General features: G+C 46.2%; 1 protein-coding gene across 2 annotated transcripts; it reads left to right on the top strand.

Moving 5' to 3' along the window:
- The first annotated feature begins 6,152 nt into the window (after window positions 1–6,152).
- Window positions 6,153–16,779, top strand: CNIH1 (cornichon family AMPA receptor auxiliary protein 1). Of its 2 annotated transcripts, XM_053389269.1 has the most exons (6): window positions 6,153–6,352; window positions 8,801–8,869; window positions 9,112–9,159; window positions 12,421–12,533; window positions 14,510–14,653; window positions 15,836–16,779. In XM_053389269.1, the coding sequence occupies exons 1-6, from the start codon at window positions 6,272–6,274 to the stop codon at window positions 15,861–15,863; spliced, it is 483 nt and encodes a 160-aa protein (XP_053245244.1). In that variant the 5' UTR covers window positions 6,153–6,271; the 3' UTR covers window positions 15,864–16,779. The 2 variants fall into 2 exon arrangements, with proteins under 2 accessions (XP_053245244.1, XP_053245329.1); XM_053389354.1 differs by lacking the exon at window positions 9,112–9,159 and having other exon boundaries at window positions 6,158–6,352.
- Window positions 16,780–17,587: the final 808 nt, after the last annotated feature.

The raw sequence follows: 17,587 nt of genomic DNA, 5'->3' as shown, positions 1-17,587 counted from the left end.
ATAATCAGGCAGTTAAGTTGCTGTTGGGTTTGAGCCCCTTCTGGGCTGCCTGATCCTAGAAGTTTTTGAGCCTGGGCAGCAGCTGATGATACATCTGGCCTGTTAAAACACTTAAGAGAGCAGTTGACACTGGTGATAAAAACGAAGTGTGGTATTTTCCTTTCCCTTAACGTTTAGGAGACCTTATTGTCCTTTTTCTAAGTGGCATTATTCTAAAGTGTTGTTGTTGAGCATCTTTCTTCCCTTCTTCTTTTTTTTACTTTTAGACTAAATGACAATCGTCTAACTTTGTTCAATTTGGAATATTCATTCCAGCCTTGGGTTTTTAGTTTTTGCATACCTATTATCAACCGTGTTAAGAAAGACCAACACACAAACACACAACTGGGGCGGGGCGGGGAAAACAGTCGACATTCCCATAAGAAAACTATAATTTTTCTAACGGAGTAAATAAATTAACCTTTCTATTGACAGCGTGCCCTTTTTAATACGGTAGTAGTTTAGGATTCCTCTTTGCTAGAGATTAACCGAGTCTGCAAAAATTACACTTTTTAATAGTATTTCGATTTATAACTTGGAAAAGATTTATTGAGGAAGCATTGCCTAAAGCTGCCCTGAGTTCCCCTGGTGGAAGAGCATGGTATAAATGCAAATAAATAATAAAGAGAAGTTTCCATGGGAAAAAACCAAAATGTGCCGTGGAAGTTCTCATTCTCAAATTGAAAAGAAGGCTGTAAATACCTGAAATAAATCTTGTATGCTCTGAAGGAGTGAAATGCTGGTCTTCTTTATTTGATGACGTGAAGCGAACACAAAGGATGGATAAGCTTGTATTTGCAGAATGCAAAAGCCCTCTGCAAAATTATTGGTGGGGCCCTCGTGTGGGTCTTCCGCTTGAGGGAATTTGCAAAAGAGGTGTCCCCAGCAAACCGAGGTTGGGGGCTTCACACAAGCACATTTAGGACCAGAAACTTGGAGCTACAGTGGCCATTTCCAAGAGGATTTTGCTTTTTGGCCTCGTGAGGCAGCCGGCCTCTGATCGTCTTGGGTCTCCACAATCCATGTCCTAACTGCTCATTTATCTTAAAAAGCAGAGACATCACCTTGCCAACAAAGGTCCGTATAGTTAAAGCTATGGTTTTCCCAGTAGTGATGTATGGAAGGGAGAGCTGGACCATAAAGAAGACTGATCGCCGAAGAATTGATGCTTTTGAATTCTGGTGCTGGAGGAGACTCTTGAGAGTCCCATGGACTGCAAGAAGATCAAACTTCTCCATTCTGAAGGAAATCAGCCCTGAGTGCTCACTGGAAGGACAGATCCTGAAGCTGAGGCTCCAAGACTTTGGCCACCTCATGAGAAGAGAAGACTCCCTGGAAAAGACCCTGATGTTGGGAAAGATGGAGGGCACAAGGAGAAGGGGACGGCAGAGGACGAGATGGTTGGACAGTGTTCTCGAAGCTACCAGCATGAGTTTGACCAAACTGCGGGAGGCAGTGGAAGACAGGAGTGCCTGGCGTGCTCTGGTCCAGGGGGTCACAAAGAGTCGGACACGACTAAACAACAACAAACTGCTCATTTTAGTCTACCATTTAGATTTCCTGCCTTGGACTGGACATCTCTCAGGAGTCCTCTGTGCAAGAAAGGCTGGGCATTTGTCCTTTGCTTAACTGGAGAATCCATTCTCTGATAATCCTTCGTCATATTCCTTCCACACACACCCCTTTGGTTTTTTTGCTAGGTAGCAAGAAGTACCATATTTTTCCGTGTATAAGACTATATTTTTTTCAAGTTTAAAATTGGGGGTCATCTTACACACGGATAGTGCATATGGGGGATTTCTTTATTTGGAGCCCCACAAAATAGGGGTCGTGTTATACACGGGGTCGTGTTATACATAGAAAATACGGTACGTCTTGTTACTGGTACCAAATCTTGGGTTTACCGGTAGTTTGCAGTGACTTTTTCACGGGGCAACAACCCCAGTTCTTCCTTAAACCGTGGGCTGTTTTCTGAAATTCAAAGCTGAAGAGCGTCTGTAAAAAGAAATGAAAAAAAATAACCTTCCAGTGACCTGAGAAAGGTTCAAGAGGTGTGTGTTGTGCTGCTGAGAGCTCCTTGGATCTGCATTTTTTGTGGAATGGGGTTGTTTTGGGAAGTAACTGAGAGATGCTGTAGACTTTATCTTGACCCCGTTCAGGAGTAATGTGGAGGATTGCAGCCTCCTCCTGCCCACTTTTTATTTCCGTTAAATTAATTTCTTTCCATCCATTCCCAGTGCAACCTTAACAATTGTTTGAAAGGTGTGAGGGTTCCCCACCCATGATAATAAATCATAGAATCATAGACTTGTTGTGGGAGTCATAAAGCCATGGCAGAGGCTTGTAATACTGCAGGGTGCCCCCTGACCTCGGCTGACCAGCACTCTGTGCCTTACAATGTATTGACCTTATATGGAGTTGTGTTTCCTCTGGGCAGTGATTACCTTATATGGTGATGGGTGTAGTAAAAGCCATGACCGGATGATGTAACGTGAGACATTGGCAGACCGGCCATGAGGCAGAGGGGAACAAAGGAGAATAAAATCGGAGGAGAGCGGTCGAAGGAGCTGCTCATCCCATCCTGAGAATATTGCTGGTTCTCTGTGTCTTTTTTCTATGCTGTGCACCATTTAATCACGGCTGGACTTGTAGAGTTGGAAGGGATCCCAAGGGTCATCTAGTCCAACCCCCCTGAGATGCAGGAATCTCAACTAGATACATGGGGCTACCTTTGAAGGTGACCTGGAAACTACAACTAATCCAGAATGCGGCAGCTAGACTGGTGACTGGGGGCGGCCGCCGAGACCGCATAACATTGGTCTTGAAAGACCTACATTGGCTCCCAGCACGTTTCCGAGCACAATTCAAAGTGTTGGTGCTGACCTTGAAAGCCCTAAACGGCCCTCGGTCCAGTATACCTGAAGGAGCGTCTCCACCCCCATCATTCAGCCCTGACACTGAGGTCCAGCGCCGAGGGCCTTCTGGCGGTTCTCTTCCTGCAAGAAGTGAGGTTACAGGGAACCAGGCAGAGGGCCTTCTCGGTAGTGGCACCCGCCCGGTGGAATGCCCTTCCACCAGATGTCAAAGAGAACAACAACTACCAGACTTTTAGAAGACATCTGAAGGCGGCCCTGTTTAGGGAAGCTTTTAATGTTTGATGCATTACTGTATTTTAATATTTTGTTGAAAGCCATCCAGAGTGGCTGGGGAAGCCCAGCCAGATGGGCGGGGTATAAATAATAAATTATTATTACTATTATTATTATTATTATTATTATTATTATTATTAGATCATCCCTGACAGGTGGCCATCCAACTTTTGCCTACAAAACCTCCAAGGATGCAGAGTCTGCCACCCCAGACTGTCAAGCAGCTCTTACCACCAGAAAGTTCTTCCTGATGTTTAGTTGGAATCTCCTTGTAACTTGAAGCCATTGGTTCGAGTCCTGCCCTCCAGAGCCTAGCTAAGGCTAAGTGGAATTCTCAACCTGGATTTGAATCTGTGGAATCCTACTTAAAATGGCTGTTTTCCATTGCTTCCCCCGCCTCCCGTTCGCTGATCCCCAGTTTGCCTTGTTTCCCACCCTCCTCAGAAAACGTTTCGACCTAGAAACATTAAAGTTGGCTCTCGCATGTGATGCAGATCAATAGACAGCATCGAACTACTGGCATGTTGCAAACGAAGTGCGGTGTGCAAACTGGCTACTTGCAATGCGGTTGTGCTAGTTTCCGAAAGTCTGTTTAGGGCAGGCTTTTGAGCTCATATACTAGGGATATTGCATAGCATATTTTTTTAGGGTTTGTACATAAAAGGGGCGGGGATCGTCTCCCAAAGGAGTTATTCAATTTATACATTGCTCCCCTCTTTAAAAAAAGAAGTCCCAAAGTGATTTACAACCAACATGAAACAAAGTCAATAAAAATACACATGATTGTTATTAAAAATAAAATTTAACCATATCATATCATTGGTGCATATCATTGGTGCCCGTCAGGTCTCCTTGGGGAGAACATTCCTTAAATGGGCTATTGCAGAGGAGGCCATAGCTCTGTGGCAGAGGGTCTGACTCTGTATACGGCAGCATCCTGTGGCTCATTCTCTCATCACCATCTTCTGGATCTGCGGAAGAAGCAGGTGGTTTGGGGCCTCGAGTGATGGTATGGTATGGTATGGGGAAGAGACTGTATAGTCCAACCCCCTGAGATGCAGGAATCTCAACTAGATACGTGAAGGTGACCTGGAAACTACAACTAATCCAGAATGTGGAAGCTAGACTGGTGACTGGGAGCGGCTGCCGAGACCATATAACATCGGTCTTGAAAGACCTACACTGGCTCCCAGTACGTTTCTGGGCACAATTCAAAGTGTTGGTGCTGACCTTGAAAGCCCTAAACGGCCCTCGGTCCAGTATACCTGAAGGAGCGTCTCCACCCCCATCATTCTGCCCGGAGGTCCAGCTCCGAGGGCCTTCTGGCGGTTCCCTCGCTGTGAGAAGCCAAGTTACGGGGAACCAGGCAGAGGGCCTTTTCGGTAGTGGCACCCACCCTGTGGAACGCCCTCCCACCAGATGTCAAAGGGAAAAATAACTACCAGACTTTTAGAAGACATCTGAAGGCAGCCCTCTTTAGGGAAGCTTTTAATGTTTAATAGACTATTGTATTTTAATATTCTGTTATAGATTATTGTATTTTAGTGTTTTGTTGGAAGCCACCCAGAGTGGCTGTGGAAACCCAGCCAGATAGGCGGGGTATTATTTATTTACTTACTTACTTACTTACTTACTTACTTACTTACTTACTTACAAGACCTAGACTTTTGAGATTCCAGGATGAGGCCATCTCTGCTGTGACTCAGGCTGGCATCTGATTTCTCCCCTGGCATTTGCAAGTCCTTTGATCCAGGGCTCAATTTGACACAGCGGCCTGTGCCAGCAGTCAAGACTTTGGGTCCTTTCTTTAGAGAAATTCTAGGTGAAATCCAAATTGGCTGTCACTTTCCCAGGAAAGAAAGCTTGGGAGTCACACTGGGAAGGGGGAAGTCGTCCCTGTGTGCTGGGGGAGTGAAAAAGGCAGAACAGGATGCTGGACCCAGAACTGGATTTAGGTTTGAGGAGGACGTGAGTGGCGCTGTGGGTTCAACCACAGAGCCTAGGACTTGCCAATCAGAAGGTCGGCGGTTCAAATCCCCGCAACGGGGTGAGCTCCCGTTGCTCAGTCCCTGCTCCTGCCAACCTAGCAGTTCGAAAGCATGTCAAAGTGCAAGTAGATAAATAGGTACCACTCCGGCGGGAAGGTAAACGGTGTTTCTGTGTGCTGCTCTGGTTCACCAGAAGCGGCTTAGTCATGCTGGCCACATGACCCGGAAGCTGTACGCCGGCTCCCTCGGCCAATAAAGCGAGATGAGCGCCGCAACCCGAGTCGGCCACGACTGGACCTAGTGGTCAGGGGTCCCTTTACCTTTTAAGCTACTGAAGGTAATGAGGCCCTTGATATGTCCAGCTGTCCTATGTCAACAACAACATCAAATTGTTGCTGTTTTTTGTATTGAATATATGCAATATGGTAAAACCTAATAGGTATCTCAAGCCATTTGCCCATGTTGCCATGTGATGGGGGAAAAAACCCCTGGATGTACATTTCTTAAATAAAAGATTAAAAAAAATGAAATCTACATATAGTAACAGTGTTTTGTGTTGTGCAGGCTCCTATGATGTAAGTCATGGGCCCTGCCTGCTAGCCTGCTCCCTCAAAGATCACTGGTTTGATCCTTTCTATATATAGGGTGCCTACATTCTGCATGTGCAAATGGCTTGAGATACCTATTAGGTCCATCAGTTACCATATAGCATATATTCAACACAGAAGACAGCGACAATTTGTTGTTGAGAAAGGACAGCTGGACATAAAAAGGGCCCCATTACTTTCAGTAGCTTAGGGCCGCATTGAACCTAAGTCTGGCCCTGGTCGTGAGAAACGGGGACAGCAGAACAAAAGCGTGTCCGGGCGGCGCTGCAGTTCCGTCGCCGGCCGCGAGGGGCCGCTGCGGGGCGCCTTCGAGGGAGGGGCGGGGAGGTGCCCGCCGCCGCTGTCCCCGTCTCCCGCGCGTGCGCAGTGGCGCTCCCCTCTCGGCCTCGCCGTCGCTGCCTGGGCTCCTGGCGGCCGCCCTGAATGATCCGGCCCGGCATCCCCCGCGCGCCGCTCGGCCGGGGCCTCGTCTTCCGCCGCCGCCGCCATGGCCTTCACGTTCGCCGCCTTCTGCTACATGCTGGCGCTGCTCCTCACCGCCGCGCTCATCTTCTTCGCCATCTGGCATGTGAGTGGACGGGGGGGGGGCAGTGGGGAGAGAGAGGGGGGCTCCTCGTGAGGGGGCTTTGTGAGGGGGCAGCCATGGGGGAAAGGGGAGCTGGGGGTGTTTGGATGAGAGGGGGTCCATGGGTCGAGGGGGCTCATGAGGGGAGGGAGAGGGCTGTATTAGGGGGCAGCCATGGGGAATGGGGGGCTGGGGTGGTTGCATAGGGGCCCTATGGGTCGAGGGGGGCAGGGAAATGGGGCTGTGAAGGTTAGGGGGGTCCGTGGGGGGAGAGGGGGGCTGTGTTAGGGGGCAGCCATGGGGGAAAGGGGAGCTGGGGGTGTTTGGATGAGAGGGGGTCCATGGGTCAAGGGGGCTCATGAGGGGAGGGAGAGGGCTGTGTTAGGGGGCAACCATGGGGAATGGGGGGCTGGGGTGGTTGCATGGGGGCTCTATGGATCGAGAGGGGCAGGGAAATGGGGCTGTGGAGGTTAGGGAAGTTGGGGGAGGGGTCTGTGGGGAGAGAGAGGGGGGCTCCTCATGAGGGGGCTGTGTGAGGGGGCAGCCATGGGGGTGTTTACATGAGGGGGTCTGTGGGTCGAGGGGAGCAGGGAAATGGGGCTGTGGAGGTCCGTGGGGAGAGAGGGGGGCTGTGTTAGGGGGCAGCCATGGGGGGCTGGGGTGGTTGCATGGGGGCTCTATGGGTCGAGAGGGGCAGGGAAATGGGGCTGTGGAGGTTAGGGAAGTTGGGGAGGGGTCCCTGGGGAGAGAGCGGGGCTCCTCATGAGGGGAGAGAGGGGGCTGTGTTAGGTGGCAGCCATGGGGGTGTTTGCATGGGGGGGTCTATGGGTTGAGGGGGCAGGGAAATGGGGCTGTGAAGGTTAGGGGGTCTGTGGGGGGGGAGAGAGGGAGTCTCCTCATGAGGGGAGGGAGGGGCTGTGTTAGGGGGCAGCCAGGGGGGTGTTTGCATGGGGAGGTCTATGGGTCGAGGGGGACAGGGAAATGGGGCTGTGGAGGTTAGGGAAGTTGGGTAGGGGTCTGTGGGGAGAGAGAGGGGGGCTCCTCATGAGGGGGCTGTGTTAGGGGGCAGCCATGGGGGGAAAGGGGGCTGGGGTTTTTTGCATGAGGGGTCCATGGGGTGAGGGGGACTCCTCATGCAGGCAGGGAAATGGGGCTGTGAAGGTTAGGGACAGAGCTTGGTGTGTGTTGGGGAGAAGTAAACGGGTCTATGATCCATGGGGTGAGGGAGACATGGAGGGGGCGCAGCTTGGGTTTGGGGGTGAAGTGGGAAGGAGGATCTTTGCATTAGTGGTTCCGGATCTTTGCATTAGTGGTTGGCCCATGGCATTGCATAGGCAATCCGTGGGGCTTAGCAGGGGAGAGCTCTCTCTGTGGGTGGGTGTTTTTGGGGAAAATAGGTGCTCCTCCCGGGGAGGGAGAAGGCAAGTGCACTTATAAGTGGTATGTATTTGGGGTGAGGAGATAAGAGTGGGGAAAGTGGGGTGCGTGGGTGATTGCATGAACTTACGAAGTGATTTCAGGGGGGTTCTGGGTGGGGAGAGAGTCCCAGAGATGGATGCATATTTGTGGTGGGAGATGGGGGGGAATAGGACATGTTCGCAGGTGGTAAAAGGAAGGAGTTGTTGTGGGGCACTGAAGTGGTGGGTTCGAGATATTTGGGTCAACCAGGAGTTGCCAAACCAGAATCTTGCGGCAACTTGCTGTTTTATTTCTCTCCTAATACTCCAGCCCTGGGGTGAATTAATGTGACTTTGCCCAGGTATTAGCAAAAGGGAGATGGCGAGCATTTTTGTTGCCCATCAGAAGTGAGCTCGCTCGGGGGGTTGGAGCCTGATAGAACAAAGGGCACTTTCCTCCCAGACCTCCCCCCCCCTCTTCCAGTTACTACCAATTTCTTAACTTGACACGACTGCAAAATCTGCTTCCCTTCAGCAAATGTTTGGCTGGGGTTACACTGTGCAGAACTGGGAAGCGTTAACTAAGTAGCATCAGGATAAAATGTGTCCATGTGGCTGGGTCATGAGAGTGCTACGAAATAGCCGTACTGTTTTTAGCAATCTTTTGCCTATAGAAATGATGTAGTTATCGTATTTCACTGGACTAGCTAATTGTGTCAAGGAGCGTTGCCTGCTTCCACGTTAAAGGAGAGCTCCTTTAGCCCCAGAAACCGGATGAAGAAACCTGTCAAATGAGCTGTCTTCCGCAGGTCAGGGAGTGTTTTTGTGGCGACAGGAAATGTCTTTTGAGTTCTTTAACATTGTGTCCAGACACTGCCTAGCTGTTCCATACATTTTAAGAGACTAGCTGGCTGGGATCTAACCCTTGGGAGGGTTTCCTCTGAGCTTGAAACTAGGATTTTGTCTCTCCAGGGCGTGGTGCTTTTGAACAGGGCTACACATTCCATTTGAGCTGTTCTCACCCTACTGTCCAACTGTTCCAATTTTATTTTAGATTATAGCTTTTGATGAGCTGAAGACTGACTACAAGAATCCCATAGACCAGTGTAATACACTCAACCCTGTAAGTTTACGTGAGAGAGATCTCTTTGCATTCATTCTTAGCCAGGTTTTTCGTAATTAATATTGACTTACGATGCTTTAGTAAAATGTTACTTGATAATATGTAATAGATCTAAGATTTCTTGGCAGATTTCTTTCTCTTTTCCTCTAAGCTTGAAGTTCTGACTTGCTTGTCTGCTGGTGATCTTGTCAGCTGTCATACTAACATTCTTTCAATCTGCTTTTTACATTTTCGGTACAAAGACAGTTGAAAAGGTTAAAAAGATTAAGAGAGTCAAAATTGCATTAAAGGTGTGTACTGCTTTTTAGTTTAATGTTTTAATGCCACTCTCTACTTTTCATTTTGTTAGGAACATCTGTATTATTTCTGTTGACTTCTTTTTGTTCGGTGTGCTTGCTCATTTGCCTGTCTTTTTGTCTATTCAGGGGTTGTAATAACTTCATGGACTTTGTGCGTTGTGAGTTGGCTTGCTTAATAAGAGATGGGGAAAACTGTTACATGCTTAAATTCTTCTATAACTAAGCCAGGCTGGCAAGAATCCAAGAGATTTGACACTTGTTGTTTAACGAGGAAAATGCCAGGTTTCCTCTCAACCAGAGTTTGCAAATCTAGTTCAAAACATGGCTTCAAACTCTGTTTCTGATGTGAACCCTCTTTAGTGTTGGTGCAGATCACAAAACCATAATCATGGGAATTCATGTTGGGGAGTCGGGGGACTGGGATACAGGAATGTGCTATTCCAAGTCTGGCCCCTTGATATATATTTTTTTATACATGGGGTTGTGTCCAGTGCCAGTCCTCCTCAGAGTAATCCCACAGAAATTAAGACAAGACTAATTTATGTCCATTAAGCTCAGTGGGTGTCCTCTAAGTTGGGCTTGCATCGGATACAGCCCAGGGTTTGTAGGTAGCTGCTATTACATTTGCACAAGACTTTAGTGAGAGGCGTAGTCCAGGTTCTTTAAAAGATTTTCAGTTTATACCAGAGCTGGATAACCTGCAGTCTGTGGACTCCTAATTTGAGGTGGCCCTTCCTGGTGGGGGATTTAATCCCTACATTTTGTGATTTAGGAGAAATTGTTGCCACAGCCTCAGGAGATGTTACTGACACTGCTGTTAGCTGTTGAAACAGGTTGCACTGTTTAAATAGAGAGTCAAAGATAGCAGACACTCGTTTTATATATGTAGCATTTCAACTGTACATGTACTTGCTTAGCAGAGCTAAAATAACTGAAACAACTTCTCAGGTGTTAACCTCTGCCTTCACTCAAAGTGTTTCCCTTTTGCCTTCAGCTACTCCATTAATCAGGAGTGCTTGAGAAAGTTGGGGGGAAACAAAATTCAGCGAGAGCAGGAATGGAGAACCTCTGGTCCTCCAGATGTGTTTGGGCTCCATCTCCTATCAGCCCCAGTCAGAATGGCCATTGGGCAGGGATCCTGATGTGAGCCGAAGCCAAGCAGCACCTGGGGGGCAATGGGGTTTACACCTCCAGCTAGATGATTTTCCAGTATTGCCCTGCTAACTTTGAGCCAGTGGGTGTCAGTGCTGAATGTAAACCGATCAGCTAGAAGCAGGTTATGGGCTGTATGGGTACAACTGCTAGAAGCTGCTTCCACAAAGCAGATACGGTGGAATTGAGAGAATGTAGTGGTTGCGCATGGAACAGTTTACCCTTCTCGGTCATCTCTCATTTGATTTGGGAGGGTGAGAAAATGTTCACTACATGTATGCATTCCCTTATCACAGACTTTTAATCAAAAAGATTCTACCATATGCATGTTGGACAACTATGTTTTAAATATACAGGTGAGAGTCTACAGACTTTCTTGTGACTAAAGAGCGTACTTATAAATGCTTTCCTCCCAATAGGGGTGCAATAGGTTTAAAAGAAGTGCAGAACTCTTAAAAGCAGGATTAACGTGCAAGATTAGGAAATGGCCAGCAAGTTGACAATAATTTTAGCCAACAGCTGGTCTAGTTTTTAATGCTTTGTGGCTGAATGCTGGTAATAACTTTCTTGTTTAGGTCTCCTATTGCTTAGCAGACACACAGCTGGAATCTCAACCTGTATTTGGGGACATGCAGATTTGAATAGTCTGTGTTAACTGCAGTGCTTCCTCCTTTCATACTGGATACAACAATGACAGCAAATTCAGCCAGAGTGAGGAATATCAGATCAACAGCAGTTTTTGTTACCATCTGTGGTTGATAGTTTCCAGTTTTTGTTGGCTACAAACTGCTGTCTATGATAACAGGCTCCCATATAAACAGGGTACAATGTCTTCGTAGGTTTTCACTGGAAAGCATGATGGTTAAGAAGTGAATATATTAGAAATGTAAATTGCTTTTCGTAGGACGTAAGAAATGGGCTCCTGTTAAGTTGATTCTAGGCACTGTTTGTTCCCTTCTGCACAGCAGGATTTGTGCTGTTTATATTTGTGTACATTGTTTATGTTAGAGTATTGGTCCTATCTCTGCACAATTATTTGTAAAGGAAAAGAATGCTTTTTAAAGAAAACATTTGGTTTATAACATACACAGCATTTTAGAGTTCCAGGATTTAGACAACCAGTAGTACACAGCTTCACCTGAATAGTTTGGGACATCCAAAATTTGTAGAAATGGAGCAATAGAAGGTTAGCAAGGAATTGTGCAGTTGTTGAGTCTTGGTTTGAATACAGAAATTCTCAGGATTTTATGTAAGTTTCTAGTCCTGATGATTTGTAGATGTAACTGAGTGAACCTGAAAGTGAAATTTTCTAAAACCACAAAGTACAGAAAGTAAACTGAGTTCAGCATTACTTTTAAATCTGCTAAATTGATTTTGAAGGGAGAAGTTCATTGACGAATTTCAAGGAAATAAAACTTAGTTGAGTGAGTGTCCACCTTACTTGATTAAACAATGCAGTGGGCAAGACTTGAGATCTCTGTGTCCACCGCAAATAACATATAAAAGAAATACTAAACATCCTACTTTTTTGCTGTATGTGTAGACTTGCACAGTTTCCACCATTCCCAACAATTGGGTTGATGGGAGTTATCTCAAACAGTTGGAGGGCACCTGGTTAGGTAGCTGAAATCCCACCTGTAAATTGTGGTTTGGATGTAGCTCACTAGAGGTAAGCAGAAATCATTTGGAGGGTTGCTGTAAGGCCATCTGCCAGTCTAATATGAAGACAGATGGGCATTGCATGTGGAAAATCTAACTTTCCCTGGGATTGTAAAATGGAAGATATATACGAGTCCTCAGTTTGAGTGATGACCCTCTCCAAAATGTGCAAACTTGCCTTTTTTATTCTCACACCGCAGATTGTATAAATGGTATTCAATGTGAGCAGTGACCAGTTTTATGCAAATTGTCTGCACGTTTTACACACTCATGACACAGTACGTTGAAACTATTATGTTGGCTTCTCTTGTCTAATGCTGGCTTTGCTTATCGCCCCTTACTTTTTCTTTTGACGCAGTACACCCCCTGTCACTGTAATGCAAGTAAAATACACTAAATGTGGAAGCAGAACTGCCTTGACTTGTGTGTCTTCCTTTGCAGCTTGTGCTTCCGGAGTACCTCATCCACGCGTTCTTCTGTGTTATGTTTCTGTGTGCAACAGAATGGCTCACGCTGGGTCTCAATATGCCGTTGTTGGCTTACCATATTTGGAGGTAATGCTGGGCATGGTTCAGTCTCAATTTATTCATGGAAACGCACTTCTTACTGTACGGTTTGATGTAGACTTCCTGTGGAAATTAAGCCTGCAGAGGAATTGGGTTAACGATGCAGCTGAAGCCTTTTTCACGTACGATTGTCGAAGAATGAATAATACAACAGCCAAAGCTGTTCAGTGTGTATGTTGCACATCGATTGGCCTCTGGAAGTCTGGGCCTTAATCTAAAGCAAAACAAGTTTCCACTTCTTATTGTTGGGAGAGAGGAAATCAGAAAAGGAGGCAAGCTTGGATCTGAATTAAATCTTCAGTGTCCTACATGGTTCTCTGCCATTTCCATGACTTCCGTTTGCAAAGTAGAGGGAGATTCCTTTTTCTGATACTTAAAGCACATGGGTAAGGCCTTAACTTAAGAAGATAAACTCCGTAGTTCTGCCTTGAGCCTGCTTTCGCCTATATAAATGTGTAAAGAGCTGTCCAAGAGTTAATCTAGTCCAGTGCTCTGTCTGCAATGGTAGGCAGTTGGGTACAGAGTAGGATGGAGATAACCCATCTGCTGCTTGTCCCTACTATCTAGTAACCATAGGTACAGTGGTGCCCCGCAAGACGAACGCCTCGCAAGACGGAAAACCCGCTAGACGAAAGGGTTTTCCGTTTTGGAGGCGCTTTGCAAAACGAATTTCCCTATGGGCTTCCTTCGCAAGACGAAAGCCCATAGGGAAATCTCCGGGACAGCGGGGAAGCGCAGCGCGTCTTCCCCACTGTCCTCGGACCTCCTCCGAAGGCTGGCGGTGGGGCGGAGAGACCTCCTCCCGCCGCCAGGCTTCGGATGGCTGTCCTGAAGACTTGCGGTGGGAGGAGGGTTTTCCTTCCCACCGCCAACATTCAGAATGCTGTTCTGAATGTTGGCGGTGGGGAGGAAAAACCCTCCTCCCACCGCAAGCCCCGGGAACAGAGGAGAAGCGCTGCGCGCCTTCCCCTCTGTTCCCGTACCTGTCCTGAAGGCTTGCGGTGGGGAGAAAAGCCCTTCTCCGCACCGCCAGCCAGGCAAGCGGTTTCCATAGGAACGCATTAATTGATTTTCAATGCATTCCTATGGGAAACCGTGCTTCGCAAGACGAAAAACTCGCAAGAAGAAAAAACTTGCGGAACGAATTAATTTCGTCTTGCGAGGCACCACTGTATGTTGTACTGAGCTGTTGCAGATGAATGCAGTGTACAGTCATACCTCGGGTTGAATATGCTTCATGTTGAGCGCGTTCGAGTTGCGCTCCGTGGCAACCTGGAAGTAACAGAGCGCGTTACTTCCGGGTTTCGCCGCTCGCCCATGCGCAGATGCTCAAAATGACGTCATGCGCAGAAGTGGCGAAAACCAGCGCGCGCATGCGCAAACGTGCAGTCGCTAGTTACGTTTGCTTCTGGATGCGAACGGGTCTCCGGAACGGATCCCGTTCGCATCCCGAGGTACCACTGTATATACTGTTAGTATCCTGCTTTTTTTGGCCCCAAACACCTTGCTTCTTGAAATCATTGCAAGGGACATTTTATTTTTCACTGTGAAACCAATAACAAAAACAAGATCAGAGGAATCAGGTCAGTAGCTAGTTGTTGACGCTGAAATGTCTGGCACCACCTCCTTTAGTGCGATCTAGATATGTCAGCGTTGCAGTGGATCACAGGGAATGTTTTGGTTAGGCTGGATTTTGTCATGCACTTCACTAAACTGGTGCAATTCCTTTAGGCTTAGGCTTCTTATAGGCTGCCTTGGGCTCCATACTGGAGGAAAGGTGGAATGCAAGTCTAATAAATCAATACATTTTGATAAGTCGGAAACCTTGAAAGGTTGAAGGCGGTGAAGAGAGATCTTCCAGTTCCATTAATGCAACTGCATTTTTATTTCTTCTCATTGCTGAATGTCTGAATACCAAAATTTCTTTCCTTGTACCTTTTAAAAATGCAAATTCGTTTTTCCAGGTATATGAGCCGGCCTGTAATGAGCGGCCCAGGACTCTATGATCCTACAACCATCATGAACGCAGATATTTTAGCATATTGCCAGAAGGAAGGATGGTGCAAACTAGCATTTTACCTTCTATCTTTTTTTTACTACCTATATGGGTAAGTCACAAATTTCATTTTTATTTGTTTTCATACTGTCTTTCCAGCAACTCAAGGCGGTTGACGATTTAGGAAAGTAAGATAAGCATTATACAGAATTTCTTATTAAGTATCAATAGTTGGGTTTTTAAAAATTACTAAAAGCCCAGGCATCTCATACGTGTCTCAAGGTTATCCAGAATTCATCTCATGACCTGCCTCCTTTTCAGCAGGGGGCGGGTGGAGTTCCGTAATTGGATTAGTGTGACTGAGAAGGCCTTGCCCAGAGTCTGCATGAGAGATGCCTCTTGATAAGCTGCATCCTGGAACAGGGCCTTGCCACTAGATCCTAAAAGGCAAAGCAGCTCTTAACTAGAAAGCAAATCCCTACCATTTAGATGCATTTTCTGAAGTTGCTATCTGACGTGGAATTTGAGTTGTACAAAACTTCTTTCTTTAAAAAAAGTGCCATGCTCTTCAGATAGTTTGTTGCTTTAAAATGTAAGCAAAGTAAAGTTGTGCACAACTGTTGCTTGAATTGCCAGGAAAGCATGTTTTTGCTACTGCCACTTGAGTTTGTTTATTAGAACTGTGCTAGGCCTTGCCAACCTAGCAGTTCTAAAGCACGTCAAAGTGCAAGTAGATAAATAGGTACCACTCTGGCGGGAAGGTAAACGGCGTTTCCGTGTGCTGCTCTGGTTTGCCAGAAGCGGCTTAGTCATGCTGGCCACATGACCCGGAAGCTGTACGCCGGCTCCCTCGGCCAATAAAGTGAGATGAGCGCCGCAACCCCAGAGTCGGCCACGACTGGACCTAATGGTCAGGGGTCCCTTTACCTTTACTTTAGGCCTTGGCAAAAGAGACAGGTTTGCCAACCAGAGGCGCCAGGTTGTGAACTTCTGTGGTGCTTTTGCTGGGGGATATGCATGTTTTTGTGTTGAGGGCACCAGGCAATAAATAACCACTGCAAGCACTCGGTTTATAATAAGAGTGAGTGCCAGCAGCAGTAACAACTGTGTGCAGATATCTACTTCCCTTGTGGTTGCACCAGTGAGTATCTGGCTCTGGCTTATGGTGGTACATAATGAGCTCAGTGGTAAAGGCTGAACACAGAAGGTACTCCTAGTATGCAACAAAGCAGAAATATTTCTGCTAAATTTAATAGATATGTATATATTATTCTGTTTATCCTTCTTCCAACAGCATGATTTATGTCTTGGTGAGCTCTTAAAAGATGGCATCCAGCAGACTTGGTTCCAGCGAAGTGCATGCAGAAAAGCCACAAGACGAAAGGATTGTTTTCAAAGAAGAATCTGGTATCAAGATTTAGCAGTGGAATCTGACGATCACAGTTGCAACTGGTGGGGGGAAAGATGACTCCTACATCTTCTTCTCCTGCCCCTTTAAATTGTGCCCATACTTTAATACTCATGGAAAGATGGTTTCATTTTCTAAATTTTACTGGGATGTTTAAAGTGATGAAAATCACATATAAATTAATGTAAAGCGGTTACCTCTGGCTTTGGACAGTTTTGACCCTGCACTCCATAAGGAACAGCCCATTCCCTCAATTATAATAGTATTAATTGCTGTCCTTAGTATAATAGAATTTTGTTTTTGTTCAATTGACTTCGTAGTGGATCATTTGGGTTGTGGACTGCCATCTAGCTGTCACCTGTAGGTACCAAGTGCTCCTGAAAGACTGAATGCTTTTCTGTATGTTATCTCTTAGGTAACCTCTGTGTGTCTTATAGATGAATACATGACAACAACTGCAGGAAGAATTGTAGTTCTATTTTTTACCGTTTGGATATTACCTCCCTATAATGTGCATGGCTCAAACTTCCCATATTTACGGCAAACACTGAATGCCCCTTGCTTTAATTTTCTACACTAAGTGGATATGGTAGGGGAACAGGGAATTACTGGTGAAGAGTACATATTAAAACCACCCTATAAATAAAAAATACCTTGTGTAGCGGTCTCAAATTACCATACAACCTGGGTCAAGCGTGGTAATAAAAATAGTTTGTGAGTCTGCAGGTAGAATTGCATACAATTTGAGACACTTGTTCAACGAGTTTGGGTGAATATCCCTGCTGTTCCTTAGTGCAATACAATAAAAACTTCAAAGACGGATAAAACTTTATTTTCTTCTACTGCTTTGGCTTTTTCAAAGTGCTTTGGAACTGCTGACTTTAGCCAGCCGCTACTAGGTAATACTGTTCCAGTTTTAAAGGTAAAGCAATAGCTTGAAAAAGGACACCTTCTGCTAAACAGCAGGTCTGCCTTTAGAGCAAAGGTGATTAGAAGCTAGACCAATGTCCTTCAAGGGGCAGCAGGTCAGTTTCAAATGGATTCTTGCAAAGCCAGACTTCTGGCCTGATCCTGGAAAATACTGCGTCTGTTCTTAGGCAGGAGCAAGGACAAGCTAGGCTTTCACGCTATAAGAGATTCCAAGTATGGAGTCTTGGTTTGTAAATCAAAACACTTTGGATCTTTAGAGGGGAAGTCAATCACACCAAACTGAAACTGGTCACTCCTTCTGTTGTGCATCTTATGCCCATCGCTGGTGGAAGTCAACTCTGCCTCAAGTGCTGCTGAGAGGTTCATGCTCCTTGGAACAAAGGACTTCAAGAGCACAACGGAGCTGCTTTTTATTCACAAACAGCCCGGTTTGATACATATTATAGGTCCAAGGAAGACAGCCATGAGCATTGCTGACCTAAGTCCATAGGGGTGGATGAAATATGAATGGAAATAAAGAAATTTCAGCCAGTCCTTACCTCATATTCCAAGTTTTCAAGAGCCTGTAAAACATTTTCTGATTGTGTTGTACAGCTATGAAACTTGATTTTAAAATGAATTCAGTGCATCAGGATACCAAAAAGCTGCAAGTTCTTATACTGACAGCTGTGCAGTTTTAAAAATAGGTATTCATCTCATTTGGCATAT

This window comes from Podarcis raffonei, chromosome 1 (assembly GCF_027172205.1).
Source record: "Podarcis raffonei isolate rPodRaf1 chromosome 1, rPodRaf1.pri, whole genome shotgun sequence".
Taxonomy (NCBI): Eukaryota; Metazoa; Chordata; class Lepidosauria; order Squamata; family Lacertidae; genus Podarcis; species Podarcis raffonei.
Note: the sequence above shows the minus strand (reverse complement) of the source record. Positions and strands in the feature narration are given on the sequence as shown.

Bases quoted from the DNA above. Each gene is read 5' to 3' on its own strand.
- CNIH1 (XM_053389269.1), top strand. From the start codon at position 6,272: ATGGCCTTCACGTTCGCCGCCTTCTGCTACATGCTGGCGCTGCTCCTC. The intron at 6,353-8,800 runs GTGAGTGGACGG...ATTTTATTTTAG, and splicing joins TCTTCTTCGCCATCTGGCAT to ATTATAGCTTTTGATGAGCT. The intron at 14,654-15,835 runs GTAAGTCACAAA...TTCTTCCAACAG, and splicing joins TTTTTTTACTACCTATATGG to CATGATTTATGTCTTGGTGA.